Genomic DNA, 15,123 nt, shown 5'->3' on the forward strand with positions numbered 1-15,123 from the left:
TCGGTGTATAGGACTGGAGTGTTTGATGTGTCATCGCCAAATAGGCGAGCCAGGGATTGTGCTCTTGCCTTTCGTCGACCTTTATGACGGTCAGGGTGCATATTCCGGGGAATTGGGGCCACGTGGGCTTGTGAAGCATGCCCTTTTGTGGCCAGCGCTAAAACTACCGCAGGACGAAGAATACAGGAAACAGGACCTCATCACGTGTCCCCTTCTTTCTGCTGTCATCGTTTCTGCCGCAGGTTCCAGATGCGAGCATTTCGCTTATCCCGTCGGCACAGCACGCAACGAATGAACAGCTTTCAGATAAGGTAATCGGTGCGGCTGCAAGCACTCAGGCGCAGATATATTCCGGCGTAACGCGAGCATACGCCACGCGCGGTGCAGCTAGGCTAAAGCTGTGCACAGCGGATGCTGTGTGCTGTGCGGCGCCACCACGCAGTCAGCGTGACTGGCGGCATTTGGCTTGCTTTGGCGTGGCCAGCGCCGGAACGCATGCTCCATCTCCCGCCAGAGCCGCTAGACCAGAGTTCATCGCGCGCTAGCTTGGCTGTCCGGCCAAAAGTTCGGGTGCATTGAACAGGTTGTGCTGAGTAAGCGCTTTTGCCTTAAAAATGAAACTCGGCCGCCGCGTCCGGGTGCGCATGCGCTGAGGCAGCAGCTCGTCGCCGCGCCGATGGGAACCACGTGAAACGCACCGAACAGTGCGAGGGACCAAATATTCGGTGATCCTGGCGTCGCTGCCATGACGTGTCGGACCACACCGGCCGGTTTCTGGAACATTAAAGCGCCGGCTTGTCTCCGGCACTTCATGGCCCAGCCACCCGTCATTGATGAGCACGGAATGAAACGACGTAGTTCTTGCAGTGCCCGAGCCGAGGAATGCTAAGTGCGCCTTCTCGCGTCAGGCAATGGCGAGGTCTGAAAAATCTTGTCTGATGACCGGCGTACAGGTAACGGCGCACAACGCTTTCGGCCTTACGTGTTCTTAGCCAATACAGTTTATACAGTTTAGACAAGGACCGATGTTTTTCAGCGCGTCTGTTCGCTTTGGCATTGTGATACTGCCCAACACGAAGTGCGACGTTCATTGTGCTCTTCGGATGTGGTGTGTTCACGTTCCACGCATAGAGTGGTTGACTAGACCTGTAGTGAAGTTTCTTTTTGTCCCAAAGGAAGTAAGACGGCACTTGAAATCGGATGAGGGAGCTTCACGCCAGAATTTCGACGTGGCCAGCCATTCGATGGTGAGTAGGGCTCAGCCTACGCTAGCCCCCTTTTTTTTACGAGATATATTTAGTTCACGTCGAACATCTTCCAAACGGATTCCCTTGTCCCAACACGCACACGCGTAACTTTCAGAGTCGCATTCGCATTCGAAATGACTTGCAGAACTGCAGCGGCACAGTGCGTGGCTTCTCTATTCGTGCCACAATCTAGGGACCGACGATCAGAATTACAGAAAACGTACAGTTTTGATAACTTGTTGTATATTTTCTCTGTTAACGCATAGATACACATTTGGGCCTGGTTAAGTAATATGCTTGAAACCAAATACACTATTGCAGCTTCTTTTTTTTATATGGTTCGACTTGGAGTGACCTTCGCTTACTCGCGATTTTTATTCTTTGCGAATAATTTCGCAGTGTCTGGTATACGTATCAAGCAGAAAATACGCTGTCATCTCCAAATGCCCATTTTATTGCCCTGTCATTGTTTGTAGGTCGCCATCTTTCTTTAAGAAAAGTCAACTCGGCAAATGTGCCTAAACGCCGAATGCTACTGACTTTAATACACATGTTGTCTTACTGTAACAGAAGTGTTATCGGATACGAAATTCTATCGTAAATGAAAAGCGTACGCTGAAGGTAGTCATTATGACATCATCAAGCGAGGACTTCGTTCTCCTCAACGAAATGTAAGTGTTGTTGACTGCGTATACCATGGCAGCTTCCGCAGCCGCCATGACAAAGCGCATTGCTACAGACGACGAAATGTTGACATTCTCAGATGAAATGGTGACGCGAGAATCCTCTGGGTTATCTATGACCAATTGCTCTGATTTTAAACGATCATTTTACCCTGGTCGGGCACTCTTAGCGAATCTAGAAAATTTTAAGGAACTTCAAGCTAGAATACCTTATATAAATTGTATTTTTTCAGGTAGGTGTGACACCTAACGGAATCGTGATGTGTGTAGCATACATGAAACTATAGAAGCTGTGTTACTTTCTTGTCGACGATTTATTAGCCTAAAAAACGAACCCTAGAAACAACACTTCGCCTTCTTAAATTATATTTAAATGTTCGAAATGTGTTTTCTTTCGGTGCCTTTACACTTGGGCATAGCGACGGGATGGTTAGTGCGGCAATCCAAGATGTTCATTTAAGATCAATGAGATTTACACTCTGAACACTTGCATCTTTAGCCTGTTTTGCTTTCGCCAAAATTGAATTTGTTTTTTTTTAATTATGGTAGTATTTTCAGTTTCATAATATAATTCAGCAGGCTCTACAATCTTTATCTTTCCAATATACCGTATCTATTCTAAAATTTTGACTTCCTATACACTTTACTATAACATATCAGATTCTTGGCCAATCCCCCAGAGTGTTTACGTGCCAGTAGAGCACAAGGATCTGCATCTACACCTATAGCTATACCCGCCGTGGTTGCTCAGTGGCTATGGTGTTGGGCTGCTGAGCACGAGGTCGCGGGATCGAATCCCGGCCACGGCGGCCGCATTTCGATGGGGGCGAAAACACCCGTGTACTTAGATTTAGGTGCACGTTAAAGAACCCCGGGTGGTCGAAATTTCCGGAGTCCTCCACTACGGCGTGCCTCATAATCAGCACGTGGTATTGGCACGTAAAACCCCATAATTTAATTTTTTTACCTATAGCTATGTGACCGCATTCCCAGTCGACGCCATCGCAGGGGGGCATCTGTGTAATATTCTGCTGAACGAGACGCACCTGCGAGACTATTGGAAATAGGACCAAGCTGAAGGATTGTGTGCACTATCAGCGAAAATTGCTTTGCGAATAGTGAGTCACGTGTTCGAAGCATAAGTAAAGGTGCGGGTTGCGCCCTCGACTAGTCACCGAAGACGCTCACTGCGATCGCTTTCCTCGTCTTTGATTCGAAAGCGGCAGGAGGAAAATCGAAGAAACGAGCACTGTCGCAGGAGGGCTAGCGATTTCGCAGCTGACGGACAAACCGAACATGCGGGCTCTTATCTACCGGTGACCGGCCGACAGCGCGCACTGTCCTTACAGTTATGCTTGCACCACGCGTTCCACAGTTCGAAAGTCAGTTTTTGCTGATAGCGCTTTTTCCGGAAGGTGATTGCAAACAGCTGCGACCACCCAAAGCTTTTATCCGAAAGGCGCAAATGCATCTCACTTCCGCAGATCAACAGCAAGGAATTGAAAACCTTGAACTTTAGTACATTTGGACGTAGCTACTTGACAAGCTTTTAGTGAGCTATCTAGATGAGGAGAAAAGATCATTCATATAGTCAGCATGCGCGACAGCTGGCAGTAGGCAAAACTCAACTTCCATTTCCGTTGCCACTGTCTATCAATACGGAACGACGCCAACACACGTGACTATTTTCTTACTGTACGCAGCTAGCGTTGATCCTACAAGTGCATCAAAGTACACGGCAGATACTCCTGTGTGTGTCTCCCTCCACAAGCAACCACAATGGAAGTCATTGAAACAATGCGCGCGTACATTCTGCCGAATGGTCGCAAACAACTATCGGAGCTGCCACGAATATTTTACGCCACTGGGGACGTGCAACTAGAATATGACGTCATGTGCAGAGCGTTAGTACCTACTATCGGCGAACCATAGAGCAATGCAGTGAGAATTTCCACTCACTCTGGGAAGACAGGCCAAAGAAGTTTCTAGTCTTCAGTGGCAACCCGAAGCTATTAATTTCAGCAATTCGTGCAAATATGAAGGAAAATGACGGTCTTTAAACGTCCCGCTCATCTCAGCGGTAGAGAAAGATGCTTGTTGCGGCCATGCGTCAAATATGGGGCTAGTTTCCCTTCGTGGGTTTTTTCTTTGAAATTAAACATTAGTAATTTAACATTTCTACTTATCAGCATTAAACTCTCTGACTAAAGTAATCCTGTGTGTGATACGCCGCTTAAATTTGTTGCACAATCACGCAAGTTTTACCTCGTGATTACTAGAGCAAGTTTAGCGTAGATTTTGCCTGGAAAAGATTTTCAGTCCTTCTATTTGTGCGTATCAATTTTAAAAAGTTAACCACCAATATTCGCCAACCCACCACTCTCACGCGGCTATTGAACTCCTGTGGGAAATGCTTTGGCTTCTGCCAAGAGTGTTGTAATCGAGGTGGAATATCGTAACTGATGTCTGAAGATTATGTTGGCCAGTAAATTGCTTTGCTAAAAGGTTTGCAGGGATGCCGGGCACATATATATATATGCCATAGGCGCTAGATATAGGCGTCTGTTAAGAAGCCGCCTAACATTTAAAATGTAATCTGACTTCCGCACAGTTCAGCGTGGTCATTCATGCTTCCCTATTTCGAACCCATGGTAATGTTCTTGTTCAGGTATCTCTCGCTGCTTCATCTTTTGTTCTTTTTTTCTTGATCCGGACACTGGTTTCCCTTTCAGAAAAGTAGCCATCCTTTTTTCCCGCCTGGGTGTATTTCACTATAAGCTCCTTGCGACTATCATCGCTTCCTGAATAAGTAGAGGCCATCGCACAACGTCATACTCTTCAAGAACTCTACGTCGTGCGAAAGGCAGCGCCCAAACTTTGTTTCAATATTGTTAGGTGGAAGTCATTTGGATGCAGCGCAGTTTATGCGTGTTTTGTGCTACTGCAAAAACGGAAGGGGGTGGGGAGGTGACTGCTAACCATCGGTGGTATGATTGAAAGGTAAAGTATATTGTTGGTCGTGCAATGTATGCGTGGCCTATCTACTTAGAAGGGTCGTATCAAACATAATTAAATCTGCCTTCAACACCAGTTCTACACATTGAGTGATGACTGAGCACATCCTAGGCAATCCAGATATAGCGTGCCGCACGGATGGAAGAAAGTCACCTTTCGTGGCATGCCATTGGTGAACAAGTCCGTTTCCCAAATTCATCACGTTTTGGGAATTTGCTTGCCGTACTCGTATCCGTTAGAGAGGATGCCAGTATGTTATCGCAGGAGACGAAAGATCTGATCAAGAAATGCCAATGTATGAAAGCCTCTAACCCTACAAATAAAATAGAACTGGCAGAGCTTTCCAAGTTAATCAACACGCGTAAGACAGCTGACATAGGGAGTATAATATGGATAGAATTGAACATGCTCTCAGGAACGGAGGAAGTCTAAGAGCAGTGAAGAAGAAACTAGGAATAGGCAAGAATCACATGTATGCGTTAAGAGACAAAGCCGGCAATATCGTTACTAATATGGATGAGATAGCTGATGATGATGATGATGATGATGATGATGATGGTGATGACGACTCGTATTGCGCCATCCCTAACAACGAAGTACGATGCGCTTGTCCCCGGTGAGTGGTGCATACCACTATGTCGTAGTAACTGAAATGTCAACCGTAACATTCGGTTTCTAACATTTCGACTTACCGTCCACAAGGGAAAAAATGCAAGTGCAAGCCAACGTCATCCAGGCAATGTCATCCAGACAATGTCATCCAGGCAATGAAATGGTACGACGGAATGAAAACGCGCGTTCACGTTGGAGCTAACGTCTATGCTCACGTGTAGGACCTGCCACTAGGCGCCGCCTTATTCCGAACATATCCGGTGCTTGTTTCCACTATGTCCGATACTGGCCAATTGGGAGTCTGAATTATTTATTTCTTTATTTATATAAAATACCTTACTCGCCCAAAGGGCATGGAGTAAGGGGGGCTTAGCCATTACAATGCAGGCACATTCAAACTAGTACGCAAGAGCGTTACAAACGAAATTAATATCCTGACGCAACACAACAAAAAGAATGATATATACAAAACAAAGTGCCAACTCATTCGATGCGGTGTGTGTGTGTGAGTTGGTTTGGCAAATATTTTTGCAGGAGAGCTCGACATCAAGGGTGACGCCCGCTGTAGAGTCTTTCTAAGGCAAAGACTACAAATAAAGATTGGCCCGCTAAATTAAACAAATGAGTGAAAAAATTCACAGACGATTAGGATACTCCCTATTGAGCAATTTGGGTGGAGCTCTTTACGTATTTTCATTTCGCCATATATTCCCGCATCGCACCGTTCACCGCAACAACTGGCAGAGCAGCTACCCTATGTATTACATAGGCACGCTATGTAACCCTATGTATAACATAGGGTGTCCCACGTAACATTAGACAAACTTTAACAATATGCAAACGTCACGTAACCGGAGCGAACGAGGGTAAAGTTGTTTGCCGTCGCTTGAAGATGCTCAGATTATTTTTTCTTTGCACCTAATTAGGTAAATCGTTTTAATGATTCACTTCTGAAATAGTATATTTACATGAAAAGTGTCAAGAAGAAATTTGTACGCCGACATGGAAAACTCCCGGTACAGCTTTCTGTTGCTCAATACGTGCTGGAAAGGTTGTGTTCCGAGAGTGAAAGAAGCTTGCAAATGCACGCAATACTGTCGCGCGACTGGCTGCTCGAGGCACTTCGCGTGTATTCTGTGCTTTGTGTTTGCATTAGATGAATCGTTTGACAGTAAAATACTTCCCTCGCTTTCTAAATACTTACAGAAATCTCCAGTACGACGATCGCGTAGAGTTTTCGTTGAACGTCGCCAGCCAAACCTATGAGGAGCGCACCACGTTATCCCTCATAATACGCAAGCAATTCGCTTCAAATGGCGGTTCCGTGCGTCCCCGCCCCCAATAGCCGTCCGCCCAGCTCAGTTCGTTTCTCTGTGAGTTGGCTAAAGGCTCATAGTAGCATAGTATTTTTGCTTCGCGAAGCACTCATGTGCTGTGAATATATGCAATGTTGCAAAAATAAAAGACATATCAAATCGAGAAAACCTTATACTTCCGATGCATGACATACGATATGTGTGATATCATTAGTTAAATGCTCTATAAGTAAATACGATGTGTACAATTATGTTTTTAATTGATACGGAAACTACGTGTCGGAATGCAATGCAATGTTTATCTTTACGCACTATACCTCTTGGAAGGTAAACCCAAATGCTAACTTAGTGACATTTCGACTAGGAACACAGGTGGTAGTTCACATTGACTATTGACCTTTCCATCGGGCGAGGAGGATAGAACGCGCGGTGAGCCTTTCCTCCTCTCTGGCTTGGGCGATACAGCACGACGCAGCTTGAAAGTACTGCTGCCGTGTGCTGCGGAACGATTTCGAAATGTTTTAAATCGTACTTTGTGAAATTGACGCCATGTCCGTTCATATAAGGTCGTCAGGGAAGCCTTCCCGTGTATCGGTAACTACAGTAGGCGGAAATGTGTCTTGGGGGCGCAAAAATGTGACGCGCTTTACCAGCCGCGGTGAAAGCACATTATCAGTCGCGGCATGTGTACGTGTTGTGAACTATTTTGCTTATATCGGTTTTAAATCAATGAACTCGTGTTTCTGTATTACCAGCATTAAGTAATAAGTCTGCTCACTGTCTGATCGCTTGGCGTAGGGAGTAAAACAAGCATAAGAGCGCATGCTCGTTCACGGCCAATCTGAGGCTACCACGAAACGTCTAAGCGGCAGGCGCTATCAAATATTTGTGATGTACTGGCATAGGTCTCGCGCATATCATGTCTAGTAGGCTTGAAATTACTATAAGTCTACGCTAGCCTTCCTGCATGAGGCCGATGTCGCTGCTCAACACAGCGATCACTGTGGTTGGTGCACCAGCATGATACATACATAAGCAATGTGGTTCAGCATTGCCTTTTTGCTCTGTAAAGCCACACTATCCGAGAGGTATCGCATAAAAAGAATGCAATGGCTATTTTTGAGGCGAAAATTTTCATAATACGTGTGAGTGCGTCGTAGAGAACGGAATTAACGAAAACAACCGAAAAAGGAAATTCAGCTATCATCCACTTTCTCGAAAAAGCAAGAGAAAACGGGCTAACGCCGCAATACGACCTCGCATAGTCACGCCGCACAATGTTTATAGATATATAACCGCTGATGCCGTATGCTTGGACCATGCGGTATATAGAACAAAGATATCTGTAATCAAGCACCTACCACTGCTTAGGTCGCTCGCGCAGTTTATAAACAGTCCCTTTGCTGGACAAGCTTAATTCAGACTGTAAGGTATGCTGCTATTACTTGCCAAAACTATTTTATTCAGGGGCGGAAACCTCATCCATCGAACCAAGCACTCACACAATGTAACCTGCAGCGAACACTTTGAACGCTTGTCAAAGTATAACATCACAGCTCCTATCGTAGCAGAAAGGTACCCACGCTGTTACGATCATCGCGTATGTTTCATGGCTCCTAAACCACAGCTTAGAAATAGAGGATAATACTGCAATAGAGTGACATTAGTGAATGGAACATTCAGAAATACGCAGTTGATCTCCGAGGCTGATTGTAGGCATCAATATGCGTGCACATATCGCGCTGCGTGTTCCGTCAACCTCAACGCCCCAGCAGAAACTCCAGCCATGACGCCTTCAACCACTTCAGCACGTCTCACAGAACTGTTTACCACGTAGAAGACGCACGTCATACTGAACAGACCGGAAGACCGCGAAAACAAACGCCAGAACCTACCGCCGAGCGTATACCTGCCATGCAAAACACCGCTTTCATCCAAGCGAGTATGGCGCTGCTCATAGGCGGCGCCACTGCGTTCACAATATGGCGGCGCCTACGAAAAAAACGGTGTATATTTCTTTATTTTTCAAAGAAAGGCCTTCCTGGCGACTTACCCCCTTATCTATATCAGGTATCTGTGTTTCTAACCTCTTTCGTGGGCCGACCTCTGATATCGGGCGGTTTCAGTTATATTTGTACGTAGTCAGTCACATGAAATCAATTACTTCCAAACAATTACGTTTCTTGGTAATTTTATAATTTAACAATTATTTTGTTTACTAGATAACGCTCACGGCAATTCAGTTACATTTATTCAGACATCAATTACATGTACGAAGTTACACTTTCTGAAACCAAAGTTAAGAACACTTTCCCTTGCCGGAAAATGAAGGTAAGCGAAGCTTGTTCCGCGTGAACATAACCCTCGTCACGGTTCTGTCACCCACAGGTAACGGTGCCGGATTGGCTTCGGACTCCCGCTCCCTCACTTCGTGATCTTCTTCTCGTTGCTGCCGAACTGCCTGCGCTCGGACGCTGCTAAACGCGCCTTCATAGTCCGGCGCTATGTGCGCGCAGGCGTGCGTCGTCAGACGCCGGGCGCTTCGGAGTGCGTTAGTCGCATCTGGTTACGTCGTCGGTTACAGTGCGTCGAATCAACGGCCGAGCTATAGACGCTGTTCTCGCCCAGCGTGGCCTATCGTGTGCACGCGTTGACGCTAAGTCGGGCCTTAACGGGCGGACCGGCGCGCCGACGGCGTGCCCTTTCAAAGGCGAGCTGTCACCTCTTCTCGTCGAACGCTGCCAGATCCTCGGGCGCATAGAGTTTCCTACAAAAATTACTAGAGGAAACTCTGGCGCTGCAGTCGTTGTCCTACCATGGGAATGATGGGAAGTACATGGATTTGTCTGATCTTCCTGCTTGTGGCTTCAGACGTTCTTGTGGCTTTGTATAATACGCTATATAAGTCACATTATCGTATATATTTCAGCACAATCTATATTCTTCGAAGTGAAGAAGACGCCGGGAACGCGTACAATTGCTATTATATGCAGCGATTGGGCTTGCGCAGGTGGCCAATTCGAAACGCACCAAGCGTCTCAAGGCACTGGCATGCCTGCGATAAATTCATAAGGGCGTTTCATTCGCTTGTCAATACATGCGTTCATGGCTTATTGGTTTCAATATCAGGCTTCTGTGCTAGAGTCCCTGTGTTCGAATCCTGCCGTAGGGCAACTTTAACGATGTTTATTTAATTATTTATTGCGCAATATACTCTTGAGAATGACGAGTTTATAAAGTCACAAAGCCGTTTGAAGTCGAAAAGACGAAGTTCAGGCAAATCCATGTACTTCCCACAATTCCCATGCTGGGACAACCGCTCCCGTTGCAGCTACCGTAGACACTAGCGCCAGAGTTCACTCTAGTAATTCTTGTAGGAAACTCTATGCTCGGGAGAACTCACAACGCGTGGCCGTGTCATCTGTTTTCCGAGAATGAACGGAAAGAAAACGAAAACGGCGTAGCGTGCGAAACCCTTTTCTACCCTTTCCCTCTCTGGCGGAAGCGAAACAGATTTGATTGCACCATCCGGCGCCGGCGCAGCTGTCAGCTCATCAAGCCGCCCTTTCCTTCATCTACTCTGCACTGGGAGCGACTGAGTTTTTGTGTGACCACTTCAACGCCGTTTCTGAGGCAATACAAGCTTCGCTTGAAAAACAAGCTTAAGAGCGCACGCAAATTTGGTCGCTTACATTTGGCGGGGATTGGTTCACAGAGAGCTGCAAACATGTGCATAGGTTACCCCATTTCAGGAATGAGCAACCTGCAGCTCTCCTTTTGTTTTACCTCTCTTTGCCTGAAGATGCCATTCGATCACAAGAGCATGGCAGGGTGGCTGCTTTGCTAACCTATATTGGAAGTCCAATTTTAGCTTTTCGCACACAATAAATATCTCACTGTCTTTCCTACAAACGCTTGCAAGCGGTCTTCATATAGATGGTAAGAGCTGCTACTTCCTAATTAATTACCGCTATGTACATTCAATGGCTACTCTAATCTTGAGAGATGCCTTTGCATTTAAGCGCATATGTTTATATCTGTGTTTTGTTTATATCTGACACATATATGCCTGTTTATGTGATTGCAACCTACAGTCAGTAGTTTAGGGTTGAATATTATGCAGTTTCATAATAATCTAGATGACACATTTGGCCGCGTTTTCACGTAGCGTGAACCTTTACAGAAATCCGTTACAACTAGAAGTATAAATGGCTTCCGAGTAAACTGCACGGGAAAGAGGTCCATCGGAATTTGGCCAACACATTAAAACGGCGCTTCCACATAGCGATGACCGCTTCGAATGTTGAACCCAGTAGGGAATCACGTAAGTGCGGTTTTTCGATTTTTCACTCGTGCTATCTGGAGTGCCTTGTCTTAGTCCCACCAGCAATGACGCACTTCCTTTCATAAAGGACCCATATCAGCATGGCGGCATTGGGGAACCGCATTCTTGAAAGCAAGGTGATCGTGCTTTAAAACAAACCCTCCGCTTCAGCGCGCACTTTGAGTGAGTTTTCATTGTCGCTGCAGACGTCTCCCTACCCCTCCCAAAAAGAAAGAGGCATGGTTATCGAAGAAAACCCGAAAGAAAATTTTAATTGAGGGATGCAGATGCCGCACTGGAAAAGCAAGGCCAGCTCACCCTAGATACACTTGTGCAATGGGGCAGGAGAAGAGAGGGTAGAAAGTAACCTTAAGGTAATCTATTTCTTTTTAGCAATTGCTCAGTTCTTTTCGTGGGGCAGGTGTCGGTAACAGTAATCACTAATATTTTTAGAGAAGTCATTGTGCTCGCTTGCTTTGTTTGGGTAATGAGTAAGTCTGGTGATCACACACCTGCAAAAACATTGAGCCGGAGACCATAGACACTACGGCCTATGTATCATTCTTCGTGCGCTTCTAGTACACACAGCTCACCTGTTCTATAGAATACAAATAGGTTAGGACTTCAGCGTACTACACGTGCACTTGTTTATATTTCTCGGGTGGCCGCTTTTCACCTGCCAACAAATGTTAAACGTATTTCCCTCAGCGCCGGACCCGCCTGCATGTATGGAAAGCTTATCGAATGTTGTCGATAGTGGTATATGTTGTCTGCCGTCAGCGAAAATAGTGTAATTGTAAACGCGAATCGAATTGTGCAGAACTTCCTAGGGGATACAGGGTTCCAGTGGTTTCACTGGGACCCCGTCATGTATAAAAGGCTACACGCTTGACTCCGAGATCTGATGTTGACGATTGCCACCTGTATCCTCCACTATCATTGTGCTTGGGTGTGGTTTCACGGGAACAAGTTCGACCAATGAAAATTTGGCTTCTATACACGTATTTATACCGCCATCTTGTTCTTCAACGTCACTATATGGGAAGATATGGCTGCTCATTAAGAAACGTGCGTCGATACCAATACAGAAGCCATTGGCTGCTGAATGAGGCGGTCCTTGCATGTTCCTGTAATAAAGGGACAACCGCTGGTGGCCAGATTGGGATAAGAGCGAAGCAGTGCACTTCGGTAGTTAAATCACGAGTCAGCTTAACTGTAAGTAGAGCTACACCCATGTACGTAGCAGTATTCAAGAAAGTACCTTGGAGTACGACTGCGAGCCTTCGAGAACGGCAATCTACCGATGCGTACAGTACGCTGTATCGTCGCTTCTGCGAAAGTGCGCATTCCGAAATAAATAATGGTTTATTTCTGATTCCTGCGGTCAAAACTCCACACTGTAAAAGATAAAAGCATTTTTTTTCTTCGTAATGGCTTATGCTTCAGATCTGGTCCACCAATAGCAGCTGCCATAATTCAAGGACTGCGCTAGGCCTAATCTCATCGCATCAGTGCGATCGACATTGGCTCACACTGTGTTTGCGGCTGGTGAACACTGAAGCGTGTCCATCCAGCAGAGCATCACCATTTTGCCAGCATCATTCTCCGTTCACAGGGAAGTAAGTTCTCGCGACACCGAAATCTAACGCTAGAACCTGCCTCACGATTGTGGACTTCTGGACGCTGTCGCCAGCAATTATTTTCCAGCGTGCGCGACTTATACTGCTATTTACGTCATAGCACAATGTGGTCAATAACCGTTGAGAAGGCAAAGTATCTGGTTTCAGGCAAGTCATAAAGTTAATGTGTAAAAAAATCGGGCCCAACTCTCAGCCGTGCCGTTTCGAAGATTTGACCGACATGCATGTGAAGAAAAATGTCTCTAGCGAATTTCACTGACGTCTGTTGAACTCAATAAAGGTAAACGGTTAAGCACCAAAGTATCAAGTAAGTTCAATATTCAGCGGTGTAGTACCTATAGGGCACAGTAACTATTTTATCTTTAAAATGTATAAGAAGTAATTACTACTCATTTGTAATTTCTCTAGCTAATTACCAACTACTAATTGCATATTTCCGCAAGAGAATATATTATTTGCAAAGCGTTGTCTCAAAAAAAAATTATTTCTGTCGGCTTCAAGCTTGTCGAATACAGACGAACGTAGCTGTAATATGACGCCGCCAAATAACACCAATGTTATATCCCTACTTTATTCACTTGCAGTAGAAACCGTATATTGAATACTTTGCAGATTTCAGCTACCGTGTTCTTTGGTGAGCGTGAAAAAACAGACCTGATTACTTTCTGTTAGGTTATTATTTGCTAAATATTGTCACTAGAAAACTCAATAATGTATTTCTTTAAGTCAGCTTGAACAAGTTTACAAACATACATATATCTGCGCAAACTTTAATTTCGTCCACTAAGCGTGAGAAATGTTCGCTGTGCATCCTAACGCTCTTACTTCATAAAAAACAAACTAAAAAGGAGGCAAGGTTAGGTGTTAAGACCCAGCCGTAGCACAGATAGTTGACGGCCTGTTCATTCATGGATAACTTTGAGGCACCATAATTCAATTTAAACATTCGCTTCTGCAACCAGTGCCAATGAAATGTTATAAGCAGCAGCATCTGACTTCCCGTACTTATAAGTAAATTTGTGTACGTGTTTTCACGTGAAACATGGGTGATCGTACTACCAAACGTTGCTAGAGCCATCAGCCTAACGAAAACGCCACTCTTGCAGTGTAAGAAAACCTCCGTAGAGAGTCTGGGATCTTTCATAACTTTCTCTTAATTTCCCAAAGGTAACTGAGCATATGCAGAAGGCGATCAAACACTGCTGAGAAAAACTATCAGCAACACATGTTCTTATTTTCACATTTTCTTTTTGCCGTTGTAGAATGCTAGTATTCTTTTTTTTCTCTGTAATATGCATTGGCTAATCTACTATGTAGCTTGATTAAGCACTAAGGCATGGCTCCCTAGTGGTTTTCACAGCTAAACGCGTTATTGGAATAGCTGGACTGAAAAGCCGCAACCGCAAAGGCACCGGTCTGTTTCTACGATTCAATTTTGTGAGGCTCCAACTATTCAAAAATTATAAAAATAACATTAATGTATAACAGGAATGTGTGGAGAATATGTAAAATTGCCAACTTTTATGAAAGATTGAATGTTCATTCATAGAACTGTCACCTAGTATTTACGATTGATTGATATTTACGATTGATGGATCATGAAATATTAAACGGATGGCCTGCCGCCTAAGATGGGGATAAGGGATCAGATGAAAGGAAGCATGTGGGCCTCCTTATCGAAGGACATCACAGCGTTAACTCTTCTGGCGGCGTCTTCTTGTGGTGAGACCAATTCTTCGTACGACTCCACCCTTAGAGTTCGGTTGTGCTTGTCACGGAGGCTGGCTATAGCAGGCAAAACAACAAATCAGATGTTTCATGTCGATGTTGATTGCAAGGCTTTGGGGCATTTCACTTGTGTTCATCTCCACTTGCTCAAAACAGCTGGTGCTATGGATCTTTTAGCTCTTGCCTTCAGGAAAAGAACACGGGCTGCTCTGCCAAGGCGAGTGCGAATTGAAGGAATCATGCTAGGAGTGGACTACCACAGTAGAGCCTTACTATCGTGGTTCAGTTCAGGTCTGGCACAATCACGGATGACGGAAAGCTATAAGCATGTTCTAGCTATGGTGGGCTCACTTCAATGCTGCTATGGCGGTCGTCTCTAATTTCCTCACCTGCAGGATCATAGGCCGCCCTGTTCCTCGCTCGCCTCATGCTGCTGCCTGGTGTCGAATATACGAGGAAGTCAAGACGTTATTATGCCGCTGGTGGCGGCAGGCTTGTTTTATGCGGCGCGCTATGGCAGTGGTGAAGGCTCAGGTGTTCAGCTGCTTGAGAACCTCT

The 15,123-nt window shown here is 45.3% G+C and overlaps 1 protein-coding gene across 5 annotated transcripts in view; it reads left to right on the top strand.

Moving 5' to 3' along the window:
• Positions 1 to 706: 706 nt before the first annotated feature.
• Positions 707 to 15,123, top strand: part of LOC135908952 (uncharacterized) — a 102,125-nt gene continuing 87,708 nt past the window's right edge. For 3 of the 5 annotated variants that reach the window (XR_010566517.2, XR_010566518.2, XR_010566516.2), the window contains exon 1: positions 707 to 1,247. Coding sequence is in view for 1 of the 5 variants with exons in the window: in XM_065440812.2 (XP_065296884.1) it covers positions 912 to 953; positions 1,176 to 1,247 (114 nt within the window). In the remaining 4 variants the exon portion in view is untranslated. The remainder of the gene's footprint in view (positions 1,248 to 15,123) is intronic. The other 2 variants (XR_010566520.2, XM_065440812.2) reach the window with 1 other exon arrangement.

Source organism: Dermacentor albipictus, chromosome 9 (genome assembly GCF_038994185.2).
Source record: "Dermacentor albipictus isolate Rhodes 1998 colony chromosome 9, USDA_Dalb.pri_finalv2, whole genome shotgun sequence".
Classification (NCBI taxonomy): Eukaryota; Metazoa; Arthropoda; class Arachnida; order Ixodida; family Ixodidae; genus Dermacentor; species Dermacentor albipictus.